The 13,884-nt window shown below is 51.3% G+C and overlaps 1 protein-coding gene across 3 annotated transcripts in view; it reads left to right on the forward strand.

Annotated features, from left to right (window-relative positions):
* Nucleotides 1–10,969: 10,969 nt before the first annotated feature.
* Nucleotides 10,970–13,884, forward strand: part of STK32B (serine/threonine kinase 32B) — a 391,097-nt gene continuing 388,182 nt past the window's right edge. Inside the window, exon 1 of one of the 3 annotated variants that reach the window (XM_058723112.1) lies at nt 10,970–11,130. In XM_058723112.1, coding sequence (XP_058579095.1) covers nt 11,079–11,130 — 52 coding nt within the window. In that variant the 5' untranslated portion in view covers nt 10,970–11,078. The remainder of the gene's footprint in view (nt 11,131–13,884) is intronic. The other 2 variants (XM_058723111.1, XM_058723113.1) reach the window with 2 other exon arrangements.

The following is a 13,884-nucleotide window of genomic DNA, read 5'->3' on the forward strand; positions in this document are numbered from 1 at the left end:
TCATCAACCCCCCCCCCCCATCTTATCTACCGTCTCAAGAATTGAAGAAGCAAATGCTCTTCAAGAACTTGGGCTCTTGGGCTAGTGGTTCAGGGGGCAAATGTGTAAGGCTGCACATTCTAGACAGCATGATAAATTCTGTAATATGGAGGTGAGCACAGTCTGGGGGGAAGCCATGAATTGGAGATAAGGACTTACTCTGTCCAGGTCAATCTGAGAGGGCCTCACCAAGGGGGTGATATCTGAGTGTTCGCACCTGGACACCTTCTTTTCCTTGGTTCACTCCCTTATTCCTTTGTGAGGGTTTTCTGGGGTCACCTCCCCAATAAAACACTACATTCACATCCTCTTTTCAGGATTGTTTCCTGGGGAACTGGCCTAAGACTTACTGTTTCTTAAACACCAAATTGATGTCATGGCCAACAGAGTGCCATCATCGAGAGCTGTGCTGCAGAAATCCAGTTTGGAGAACACCTCTAAAGACCTTCCTGCCTGTAACACTTCTTACTGTGCAAGGCAGGGGACCAGGCCATGCTAAGGGGCTGGGTTTAAGTTCAGACTCCGTATCCGACCAGCTGCGTGACCTTGAGTGATGTATTTGTCTCCAGTGGCTGCCATAAAAGTACCCCAACCTGGTATAAAAACTTATTTTCCTGCAGTTCTGGATGATGTGAGTCCAAAATTAAAATGTCAGTAGAGTTGGCTCCTTTCGGAGGTTTCTGAGGACGAATCTGTTGCGTGCTTCTCCCCCAGCTTCTGGTGGCCGTTGGCAATCTTTGATATTTGTTGGCTTGTAGATACATCACTCCAGTCTCTGCCTCTGTCTTCACACGGACTTCTCCCTGTGTGTCTCTGTCTCTTAATTTCCCTCTTACAAGAATGGTCATTGGATCAGATCTCAATCCAATACAACCTTAACTTGACTTAATTACAACTGCCAAGACCCTATTCCCAAACAAGGTTACATTTATGGTTCCAGGTCCTAGGACTCGACCATACCTTTTAGAGGGCACGATTCAACCTTTAACAGGCAAATTGCCTAACCTCTCTGGATTCACTTTCCTGTTTGGTAAAACAGGGATGAAAATAGGCTGTTAAGAGGATTGAATGCTAAAATATGTGTCAAATGCTTAGCTCAGATCCTGGCACACATTAAGCACTTGGTCAGTGGCGGTCGGGATCACTGGTGAGCGAAGGTGTCAGCCAGAATGTCCAGGGCCCTGGTTCTGCCAGATGGTCCCAGATCTTTCTAAGGCTTTGCAATAAATGAGCTGTCATATCAGGGGCTGTCACACAGACATGTAGCTCGTATAGGTCAGCACTGTCACTAATGATGATGGAAAAGTTCAGGGGTTCCCTTCTTTGAGTTGGGAAATGGGGTTCAGGAAGGAAGAGCTGGAGTTCGTTCCCAAATAGTCTTGGAGGCTTAGCCGAGGTCCTCATGGAGAGAAAAAAAGGCATAGAACTGGGATCACAGTGGTCAGGGTTTGAACTCTGTGCAGCCATTTACTGGGTTTGTGCACTTGGGCTAAAAGCACCCCCGGGCCCTGGTTCCTTCCCCTCCCACACCTGTGATACATCATCCATTTCATTATTCTCAGGCGGCCATCAGCCTATACATTGTTCTAATTACTTCTTTCAACAAACAGTGCCTTTTCAGATCAATGAAGAATAAGGAAAATAAAAGATTTTGTGGGTTTTTTTTTTTTTATCATTCGTTCCTTCTTCAATCTTCTTCATTTCTTTCTTTTTAAAAAAAATTTTTATGTTTATTCACTTTTGAGAGACAGAGGGAGACAGAGCACAAGCAGCGGTGGGGCAGAGAGAGAGAGAGGGAGGCACAGAATCGGAAGCAGGCTCCAGGCTCTGAGCCGTCAGCACAGAGCCCAACCCGGGGCTTGAACTCACGGACCGCGAGATCATGACCTGAGCTGAAGCCGGACGCTCAACGGAGCCACCCAGGCGCCCTTTCTTCATTTCTTTATGTAGAACTGGGTTTCTGACCTATAACATTTTCCTTCTCCGTGAAGATCTTCTTTTAACATATTTTGTAGGGCAGGTCTGCTGGTGACGAATTCCCTCAGTTTTTGTTCGTCGGAGAAAGTCTACTTCCTTTGCTTTTGAGGGATGATTTTGCTAGCTATGGAATTCTTGGTCGGTGTGGGTGGGAAATGCAGAAAAGCGTGAACAAATTGGAGGCCATTGCCGCAACCATCTACCTACTTAACCCCTAATGGCCCGTGCCTTGGTCATCACAGGATTTGGGGCTCTGCGTTGTGGATGTGCCCTGCAACTCGACCTATGTCATAGTGGTAGCTGCCCAGGACCTTTTGAATGGGGGCAGGAAACTTCCCCTTTATGAATCCTGCTTACGTCTCCAGCAGAGAATCAGAACTCCATTTCCCAGCTCCCCTTGCAGCTAGGATGGAGGCATGTGACCAGATCCCACCAATTAGGACCAAGCAAAGGAGAGTTGGCTTCAGGAGAAAGAAAATGGCGGCAGTAGTTGTACCTTCTGCTCAGCGTCTCCAATGCCAGAGCCTGGACGCAATGGGCTCGTGTTTGTAGCCTGTTCAATGGCGTGTGACAGTCATGGCTCCTGGCTGCTTGGTGCCCTGTTCAATTCTCTCGGCATCCCGGCCGTTACGAAAGCTAATGACTATCCCTCAATACTTTCCTTTTATGCTTATGGGACCTTGGGTTCGCTCTGTTCTTTGTGACAAAGAATCCTGATAGTGTGCTTGTCTGCAAGTGTAACTTTGTCACCTGTGACAAATACCCTCCCTGCCTATCTCAAAGGTTTGTGTAATTACAATAACGCATGCTAAAGCCACCTGGAAGCAGCTAGGTGCAAGAAGCCAAGGGACCGTGTGTGTTTTATTCCTCACCGAATGCCCAGCACTTAGCATAGCGCTTGGAAGGTGTAGGTGCCCCATGAATACTGGCTGAAAAAGAAATGCCATAACCCCCACAACTCACGCCGGTAATAATCATCCTGAACACCCTGCTTCTTCTCCACACAGCAGGCCCCTTACGGCTCTGATTATGTGAATCGGGTCCAGGGGTCTCTGAAGTCAGAAAATAAACTCCCCAAGTGTGGGCCAGACTAGAAGATGGCAATGTGTCTTGATGAGCAATCAGGTGGACCTTGAACGAGGAGGATCAGGTTCTGCCAGCACCAATTCATTCAAGGACAGAAGGAACTGAAGCTTGCGGCTGGCATTTTGAGGCGAAAGCTTCTAAAATTCCCACTGATGGTCACGGAAATACTGGTTTACGGTTATACATTCAATACCACGGCAAGGGTGGCATTTTAAATTGCGCACTACAGATCCCTAGCAGGAATGTGAATGTATCGTGGTGAAATTGGTGTTGAGATGGACATAGCAGAGTCACCCAGTGATGGGGGCTGTCCTGTGCTTGTAGGGTGTTGCCCAACGTCGCCGGTCCCTCTCCACTAGAAGTCAGTAGCACTGCATCCCCCCACTCAGGACAATCAAAAATGTCTCCAGATGGAGACAAATGTCCCCTGGTGGGAGATCACCTCTGTTGAGAACTGCCGGACTAGAGTAATATATTTTTTTAATTTCAGACAAATGTGTCTTATAATTAAAAGGAAGGGCTGTTCCCAAAGGTGTAAAAAGTGGCAAGCCATTTTGTTTCCATGTGTAATGTTCTTAGACGAGACGTGCCATTTGCTAAAGTATGCATATTTAGATCTGATGGATTGTGCTCGTATATTTGTATCACCCTCTTATCTCACACATAATAGCCATGGCTACTTGCTTTTTACATGTTATATCAGAGTATTTGCATGTTTTTTTAGAATCATGGGGTAACCGAAAGCGTTTGAGTGAGCTTCCAGATTATCTTCCAAGTGTTATCAAAATACTTTCACTAATATATCGATCAGTATTTCAGCCTGTTCCATTTTCCTGACAAGCCCATCAAAATGTCATCAAAACTTGAAATCTAAACCTCCTTTGTTTTGAATCCATTTCTCATTGCTTATTCATAAATAGTCGTATCAAGAACAGCTGACCTCTTTTACTCATCTTTGGATATACTCTTTTTTTTTTTTTTTTTTAAACCAAATCAGGAGCATGTGTATGTCTTGAGCCTTGGGAGGTAGCAGGACTCTCCTGGGTGTTTTGGTTTGAAGTTCACAATGATGTTATAAGATAGGAAAAGTTATCCCCACTTGGCAAACAAGCTGAAAGGAAATGACTTGCTCAGGCTGAATGATGGAACCATGAATGAGCGGCCCAGCAGCTAGAGGTGGGTCTTACTCCAGCCTGGAACCCTGACCCTGCCAGAACCCCAGGCTCGCCGCTAACAGGTGAGCAGTGCAGAGAGAAGGAGCGGAGCCAGACCCGGATGCTTTGAGGATTCTGAGAATGAGGTGAACTTCCCTAAAGCGGACCAGGAACTTCTGGGTGGTTCTTTTCTAGAGACCAGCTCTGGGGAGGCTCTGAAAACTCAGAGCTGAAAAACGTCTCCACGTTTCAGCCTGTTTCAGCTTGTACTCAGTCATAGTAACACTGCTTTTCTTTCGTGAGGGTTGGTATGGGGACTTGCCCCTTTCGGTACCTGCCGGTGCCTGACAGGTGTTTGTCGAGTGAACGAATGAATAACTGAAAAGGCGCAGGACAGATAGTGAGGGAGAAGAGCGTACGTGCCGTCTCTTTGGTCTCTCTCAGAACCTCCCCTCCCTATCCTTCATCTGAGACGATGCCAGTCGCTGCTGTGTTCCCGAGTGATCCTCAGTTCTGAGAAACAACATAACAGAATTCTAGCATTGGAAGACTACTTAGACATGACCTCATCCACGTTCTACCCGGTTCGTGAATCATCCTGTAGCGTTTCTGACATGCCCGTTAAACCCATTCCCCGGTTCATTTGCTCATTGAATCTTTCTGTTTGTGGGATGCCTGTTATGTGACTAGCTTGTTCTGGATGTGAGGATGATGATAATGACGATGACCTTGGCATTCATCGCGTCTATATTGGTTAAGTAATGAGCTGAACCAAAAGAAACCCTTCAATTAATTTAACTCTGATAGTGGACTGTCCAGGAGTAGGCAGGCCATCCAAGTCCAGCAGGGCATTTGGACCACATGAGGTTACCAGAAACCCAGGCTTCTCCCGTTTGCTCTCTTACTTCCTAGGGCGTGGTCCTCCCCTGAAGCTGAACTTGGCTCAGGCTACCATGTCTCCATCACAGCCTACAAGAGGGCAAGGGGGGGGTGCAGCGGTTATGCACATCACTTCTCACATCCTATTGGCTGGACCCTAGTCACACGGCCATTCCTACCTGCAAGGGAAGCTGGGAAATGTAGTCTCTTGCCTGGTAGCCACGTGCTTAGCTAACACTGGCTATGTGTGTTGTAGTTTTAAGAAGAAGGGACAGATGGATGCCAAAGATCAAGTCATAGTCTTGGCCATACAGCCCGACTCCTTCATTCTTTCCGTTTACCCATAAGGAAACTGAGGCCCCCGGAGGGGAAGTAGCTTATCTGAGGTCCCTCAGTAAGGTAGTGGCCTGTTCCCTGCCTTGAATGCCACACACTTTGGCATTCTTTGGTCGGAAGTGGTGGATTCGTGGAGCCTTTGGAGTAACTACAGAAGATTTTAACTGTCTCCCCATAAAAATACTCAAACGTGTGCCTGCACACACATAGGTTCAACGTCAGCTTCAGAGCGTTCGTGTTGACTCCCCTGAGCCTCTAGGAATCCCTATAAACCCACGTGGGAACACAAAGAAACGCACTCCACGGATGCTGCATCTGGCAGCTACGGGGCTTCCTGATTCGGCCTGGCTCACATTACAGCTAGAACTCTCTGCAAATGCATAATTCGAGGTCACCATGGAACTACCATGCAAATTGTTTTAACACGAGGAGGAGGAGCTCGGGCTTGCTGGTCTACCACGTTCCAAAGTATGAAAATGCCTGCAGGGAAGTTTTGCAATGCCAAGAACTGCAGACGTCACCGCATTAGTAGCAATTTACGGACCCTTATTTTGTGTAAGCGCACACAGACACACACCGAGACTCTTAACGATAAAAAGGTTACTCTGGAAATTACTATTTTTTTTTTTTTTAATCATTAGGGATAATTTGCTCTCTGAGTGAGATGGTTCCCAACAACGGAACGGGGTGTGCAAACCATCCCTTATCTTGGTGTGCCACAAAACAGCCTTTATCATTCTTTTTTTCCTTTATAATTTACAATGCTGCCAAGCAGAACATATTGAAACAGAGAGCAAGCAGACGGTATTTACTCTAAGTGAACCAGAATCAAGTTTTAAATAAAATAGGCTTAACAGAAATGATAACAAAATCTGATCTAGCAGACTCTAAAAAAAAATGGCTTGGCGCAAAAAACACATTGCCCCGGGGAATCACATTAGCCTCTCTAGCACGATCGTGTTACATAAAATTAAAGGTTACAGCCGCTGGATCCAACTATGAATGCTTAATCATGTTCTCAATGAGACGAATAGCAGCCTCAGGAATCTACTCATGAAAATTTAAGGCAGAAAACGAATCCCAGTTCTTATTTCTGTGCTTATATTCGGGATTCGAGAAGTAACATAGACTCGTGTGCTCAGCCCCTTGTCAGGTTCACGGGAGCATCCCGAGGACCGTAACCGTCATGATCTTTTCACAGCTGACCTTCTGGGAGAGCCAGATAGGCTTGGCACAGAGAAGCAGATGGCTTTTATTTCATTTATTTATTTTTGCACGGAGTCAGAAGACCATACGAAGCCTTATCAGTCTGTGAGCCAGGCCAGAGGCAATACCCAGAGCTGGCTTCCTCTGGAACACAGCCGAAACCGAGTTCAGCCATCCTCTCTTGAGGGGACTGGACGGCACTCGACATTGTACGGGAGGGGGACGAGAAAAGTGCTCGCCCCAGAGTAATTCAGCCAGACCGTGTCGGTCGTACGTGACCCGTTCCTTCGGCGATGGAAGAGTCCCGACTAGGGTTTCTGGAATCTTCCACCCTCAACTGTCTGTGGGGAACTGCGGGCCCAAGGCCAAGAATGCCTGCGGCCGCCAGAGGCTCAAAGCCCCCCTCGAAGCCTCCAGAGGGATCCCATCCTGCTGACAACTTCATTTTGGATTTCTGGCCTCCAGAACGGTGAGAGAACGTATTTCTGCTGACTGAAGCCAGCGAGATTGTGGTAACGTGCCCCGGCAGCCGTGGGGGGTGAATGCAATAGCTGGGGCATTGTGGATGAGCCATCTGATCCTCCCAGCTCCCCCTTTTTTGGTCTCTCTGTAAAGCGGGATGACAGTAGTGCCTCCTGACGTTACACACTAAGTGCCGAGATCGGCTCTGAAACACGTCTTGCAAAGTCAGGTGCGAGTTAGCGTTTGCAAGACTGTTTTTGAAATGAAAATAGTGTTTTTGTTTTGTTTTGTTTTTTTTACTGCTTATTAAAACAGTGTGATTATAGAATACTTCTTCATAATAGCAATTATACAGTAATACAAAAGCCCTTAAAAGAGAAAATAAAGGGGCGCCTGGGTAGCTCACTCGGTTAAGTGTCCGAATCCTGATCTTGGCTCAGGTCATGATCTCGCAGTTCGTAGGTTCGAGCCCTGCGTTGCACTCTGCGCTGACAGCGTGGAGCCTGCTTGGGATTCTCTCTCTCCCTCTCTCTTGGCCCCACCCCCCTCTCTAAATAAAGTTAAAAAAAAAAAATAATCTGCTACGACTCCAGAAATAACCACTGTTCCATAGGTCCTTTCTCTTGGTTTTGATGTGACGTCAAACTTATAGATTTAAACCTTGGGGGCACCTCTTTGCGACCGGTGGGCCTTGGCATAGCTTCTCTGTCCTTCAGTTACAGGGATGACGGTAACGTCCACCTGCCAGGTTTGCGGCGAGGACTGAAACGGGGCAATCCACAGAAGAACTTGACATAACAGGGCCTGCCACCTTCCCCGCCAGTGGGGAGAGGAACCGGGAAGGGCTGGCCCGGAGGGCCGAGGCTCCTTAAAGTGGAGGCTCAGAGCACGGCAAGCCGAGAGCGCTCGATACAACACGTGCAGTTGTTGTGATCCTGGCCATTCTGCATACTGAGGCCGTGTTCCAGCGACGTGCTCGCAATTTCTGCAGGATGCCCTTCTCTCTCGGCCACGGGGACTCTGCAGACGCCGCCTCTCTCCTTCCCCTGTGGCCTTCCGGACTCAGCTCGTGCACCATGTCTTCTGGGATGCCCTCTTTGACCTGGAGTATGCTTCAGCTGCCTCCCTCGTGGCCTCACAGCCTATGGTTCTATAGCCTCTGCACTGCCCCCCATCAAAGCGTGACCCACTCTGCCCTTGTCCTTGCCCCACACTAGACTTCTAAACTTCAGCTCCAGGAAAGCAGATCCCCTGTCTGACTCATATCCCAAGGCCCGGCCCATAAGAGGTGCTCAGAAAGTGCCCACTCGACAGAGGTGGAAAGGGGAAAGAATGATGTCCTGACTCCTCTCCGGGAGACCTTCTGCCTTCCCTGGTTCTCAGGGCTGGAACAAGTGCCTGCTGTGTTCCCACAGCCTCCTGGGCTTCCTTCCACCACAACACAAACCCCAGTTGCAGCCTTTGCGTGTGGGACCATTCGTATATGTATTAGTCAGCTCTCTCTGTGATAATGCTGTGGCACAAACATCCCTCACACCCAAATCTCAGTGGCTCACAGAAACACATATTTTTCTTACGAGCCTTGTGCTCTGCTTTGGGGATACGTGTGGGGTTCAGGCCTATTCCTTGGGTCTCTCATGCTGGGAACAGAGGATCCCAGGACCAGCTCTTCTCATGATGGATAGCAGCAGCACGAGAGAGCTGAAACATGGGCCATCTCTTAAGGCCTTCACTCTCTCAGAACTGGCACACTGACACTTCCTCCCATATACCATTGGCCAAAGCAAGTCCTATGGCAAACCCCACATGAGCAGTGTGGGAGAAGTAGGAAACACCTTATCCCAGCGAGCCACGGAAAGGACAGGAAGAGCAGGAAGAATTGTGAGTAGTCAGTATTTACACAATAGCTCATTACTGGAGATAGTAAACACCTCTTGTGCTTATTATGTTTCAGGCACCAACATCAATTCATTTATTCCCCATAATAACCCTAGAAGGGGCAGGTAATATTGTCAGTACCCATTTTACAGATGAACAAACCGAAGCCAGAGGAGGCTAAATAATTTACCCAAGTTAACTCCCCAGAGAGTAGCAGAGTGGGATAAACCCTGAGCGGAACAGGGCCCGGAAGCCAGGCCTGTGAACATTTCCTCCGCTAGCCTGTTGACCTAGATAGAGGCTGTATCGCTTTATGCTGCATTCAGTCTGGTGCCTGGTTTAGACGGGCCAATCCGTGCTTGTTGGCAGAATCAAAGGCAAGAAATGTTTACTGGTCATTTATTACATACCAGGTACCGTTACCTGCTTTTATAAATAGTTTCTGACATAATCCTCGCAGCAATCCTGGGGAGTTAATATCAGTCTCCCCAATTCACAGATAAGGACTCCAAGACGAAAATGAGGCTTGTCTGACCCCAAGGCCTGGCAGTTTGGGCCAATCTTAAATCTAGCCGGGTCGTGCTGGATGGGGCGGGCTCCATTTTTTCAGCTTTTGGCTCTTGTCTCTGGGGAGTTTTTCGCTGTATTAGAAGGGAGACAGCCCCTGGCCCCCAGAACGCCTGCCAGAGAGAGAGACAGAGCGCGAAAGATGGGGGTGGTCGGGGGAGAGAAGATTGGGGGGGGGGGGGGAGTCTCAAAAAGAACCCATTCTTTCTACCAAGGCCCAGACAGTGACTCAAGGCGGCCAGCAGATGGCAGGATGTGGCCAAAGATCCCCCGAAGCCAGGCGTGCTGGGCGGGCTGGCTTGCAACGCGCGGGTAACCAGCTCGCCCCTCAGGGAGGCTCCCCGGGGGTCTGCGCTCTCCCTACGAGCCTCGGGGTGCACTCAGAGCACCCAGCACTTAGCACCCTGGTCCCAGGCTCGTCTCCTTCCCCCATCTGGGCTCCCCAGCTCCCGTCGCCAGGGACCCACGCACCCCGATGCGAACCCGCCCTTTCATCAGACTCTGAGGCCGCGCAGTCCTGGGGAATCCCGAGGTGCAAGCCCGGGCACGCGTAGGCAGAATGGTTTGGGGCAAACCACGCCCCTGTGGGGGCCTCAGTTTCCCCATCTAGAACGAAAGGGGCCCTAACGGGTCTAGTCTTTACTTCCGTTTATTAAATATTCAGAAACACATGAAGAGGAAAGGCGTCTGTTGGGAGAGCCGGCAGACACCCCCACCGCCCGTGTGCCAGCTCGAACGGCAAAATAAAGCCCAACGGGGCGTCCCGGGGGCTCCCTTCGCGGCCAGGACGGACCGAGAGCTCCTCTCCCTCCAAACCTCAGTCCACCTGACTCCACAACTGGCGGCAACGATTTTTCTAACCGTTGGGGTGTTGAGAGGTGACGTGGAGCGGTGTTTACGAGGCGAACGGGCTGGGCTCGGCACACAGTAGGCGCTCACAAACCACTCAACGGCGCGTCGGGAGCGCCCCTCCCCCGGGATCGCGATTATTTCCCCCGCCCGACCCACCCCGCACTCCGCTCCGCATCCCCCGCCCCCCGGCTGCGCACCTCCGCCCGGCCGGCCGCGCCCCTTCCTCTGGGCGCCCCCCCCGCCCCTCCAGGGGGCTGCGCTCGCCCCCCGCCCGCCCCGCCCCCTCCGCCCGCCGCGCCGCCTCCCGTTGCCCCCGCCCGCCGCAGCCGGCGAGGGGCGCGGCTGGGCGGCGGGGCGGCCTCGGGGAGCTCCGGGTTTCCGGGCGGGGGCGGAGGGGGCGCCCGCAGGGGAGGGGGCGCGGCGGGCGCGGTCCCGCCCCTGCGCGGCGCTCGGCGCCCCCCCCCCCTCCCGACCCCTCCCTCCGGCTGGCGCGCGCGGCTGCAGCCTGGGCTGGGCGCTCGCAGCGCGTCCCGCGGCCGGTTCCGCGCTCCCCGCTCCGCGCTCCCCGCTCGGCGCCCCGCGCTCCCCGCCGCCCGCTCCCCGCGGCCGGGCATGTAGCAGCGGCCGGCGCCGCGGCGGAATATGGGCGGGAACCACTCCCACAAGCCCCCCGTGTTCGACGAGAATGAGGAAGGTAAGAGGCGAGGGGCGCATCCCTCGGTGCCCCTTCGCGGCGCGGGGTTTTGGGGGGGGGGTGTGTGTGTGCTCGTCCCGGGGGCCGCTGCCTCCTTCTCCTCCCCTCCCCCCTCCCCCGGGGCCCGCGCGGACGGGGTGTGCAGCCGGGCTTGGGGAGCCGAAGAAGCTGGACGCGGGTCCCGGGGGTGCTCGGCTCCAGCTTCCCAAGCCCAGGTCTCCATCAGAGCCTGAGGCAGAAGGAGGCGGCCTGGGTGTGTGTGTGTGTGTCCACGACGCGTTTGGTCCCTGCGCGGGCAGGTTCCACGCTGCTTCCCTCCCTCGCCCAGGACAGCCTAGGGAAACTTTTCTTGCTTAAACTCCGTGGTTCCAAAGAAGGCGTCTCGCTCGCGGCAGCCTCCCTGGCGGGGTTGTTGGGGGGGTGGGGGGCGCTGGTAGAGGTTGTCCAGTCTCATCTCAACTCCAGGGCTGGGCTTCCTTGTGGCGCGGGGCCGGAGGGCTCCGGATGGGAGCCGGCAGAACGCCTGTTTCCAGTGCTGTGTGGCCGTGGGCAAGTTGCTTAACCTCTCTGAAACCTTTGTTTCCTCGCCTGTGAGATGAGAGTGATGTTACCACCTCCCACCGTAGGATAGAGGATAGTTTGAAGCTCAGCCAGTGGTCATCCGTGTGCAAAGTGCCTTAGAAATATAATCAGCACAGTAGGGTTGGTGAGCTGTTAACTCTGCCTTTAAAACCCTGTGATGGTTTTCTCCAGGCTTGTCCGTGCCCCAGAAAAGAGCTAGGATGTACAGAGCACATACTATGTGCCAGGCACTGCCCTAGGCTTTTCTGTGGGTTCTCACAGTTTTCACAGCAACCGTATGAGGTAGGTACTTTTGTTCCATTTTGCTCTTGTAGAAAGGGATGTGGTCTGGTTCCTAAGGAGCGGAGCTGGCTTGGGGGGTGGATAGTCTGCCCTGGAGACAAGTGGATCTCATCGACACCCAGGCATAGGCTTGTGTGCACAGATCGTGGTTTCTAGAATGGCCAAGGCTATGTGGGTGGTAGTCACATGCTGGTCCAGATAGCCCCTCTCAAAAGGATACGTGAAGACAGTTAACATGAGTTCAGGGGGTCAGGCCTATTTGGTCCTTTTCTGAAGGAATTCCTCGTCTAGTGGCACTGAATGATCCATGACCATCCGTGGTGATAAGGGCAGGGAGTGGGGCTGGTGTAGGCACTTGGGCACCCAAGGACACCTGAGGCCTTCCCGGTTCTGTAGTCTGGGGCACAGGCAGGCCAGGCATGGACAGAGGAGAGGTAGGCAGGGAGGTGGCGGAGGCCCTTGGGTGTCCCGGGAAGAGTCTGGACACCAGCTGAACCCACGCCCCAGCCAAGTTCACACTGACCCTGAACTTCTCCATGGAAGTCAAAGGATTCTTGACACTCAAAGTGATTTTGACACTGTAGGAGTACTGTGCTGTGGGGCAGCCTGCTTGGGGTGGCTGTGGGACAGGCCTGTCCCCTTTTTGGAGCACTTTTGTCCTTCGAGATTATATTCGGGGCTGCTCACATCTGGGAAGATATATACTCATTGACAGGTGGAGAGCATGACTGGCGTCAGAAACCTTCTATTTGCAACAAGTCAGAGCTCTCCCATCTGTTTTGGTGAAGGGATCTATATTTGTCTGCCCAGGCTGCCATCACAAAATACCACCGATGCTTAAACAACAGAATTTGTTGGTGCTGGTGGCTTCAGTAACAGAAATTTGTTTTCTCGCTGTCCTAGAGGCCGAAAGTCCAAGATCAAGGTGCTGTCAGGGTTGGTTTCTGGTGAGAGCTCTCCCTGGCTTGCAGATAGATGGCTACCTTCTCCCTGTGGCCTCGCATGGCCTTTCCTCCGTGTGCTTGAGGAGCTAGAGAGAGATCTCTGGTGTCTCCTTCTCTTCTTTTAAGAATGGCAGTCCTATCAGATCAGGGCTCCGCCTTTATGACCTCACTTAACCTCAGTTATCTCCTTAAAGGTCCTGTTTCCAAAGGTAGTCACACTTGGAGGTTAGAACTTGAACATGAAGTTTGGAAAGGACAACAAATGAGCCCGTACCAGGAGCCTTTCACGAAAGCCATGAACTTCCTACATAGAAGAAAGCGCAAACTTAACACATCAGCTCCAATTATAGGGGTTCGTGGTTCTGGCCTGGATCAAAGCTTGTACTTGAAGTAAGGCTGTACTTTAGGGTTCTTAGCATGTTTCTGTCTTTTTTTTTTGTTGACGTCTGTGTCTGTCCTTTATCCCAGAAAATGTGCTGTATACTATTGATTGGCAAAATAGTTCTATCTGGTGTAACCAACCTTTTGATTTTCCTGCTGTTGTCATTCCTCGTTCCAAAAGCAGATTGGGCCCAAGGTCGACTGCCTGTTTCAGGGCTTGTTGAAATACAAGGTTAGGACTCTCCTCGTTTTGCCAGCTTCCAGCCCAGTGAAACATTAACTTGTTTGATTTTGCCAATGTATGCCTCAATTATTTTCCTGTGCAAATAAAGCACTGTATTTGCCACCGTTTGAGTCAATTATCCTGGAGGCATTTACTGACCATCTTTTCTGCACCCACCCCTATGATGGGCACCAGGAATATGAAGAAAATGAAGGCAAAATCCTAACCCTCTGGGAGCTTCTAGGGCAAATAAATGGCCAGGACGATGCAGGGAGCTCAGAGAGCTATGGTATCTTAGAAGAGAGTCTTTAACCCCGGGGCAAAGGGGAGAGGCAAAGAAGA

Source organism: Neofelis nebulosa, chromosome 3, assembly GCF_028018385.1.
Source record: "Neofelis nebulosa isolate mNeoNeb1 chromosome 3, mNeoNeb1.pri, whole genome shotgun sequence".
Lineage (NCBI taxonomy): Eukaryota > Metazoa > Chordata > Mammalia > Carnivora > Felidae > Neofelis > Neofelis nebulosa.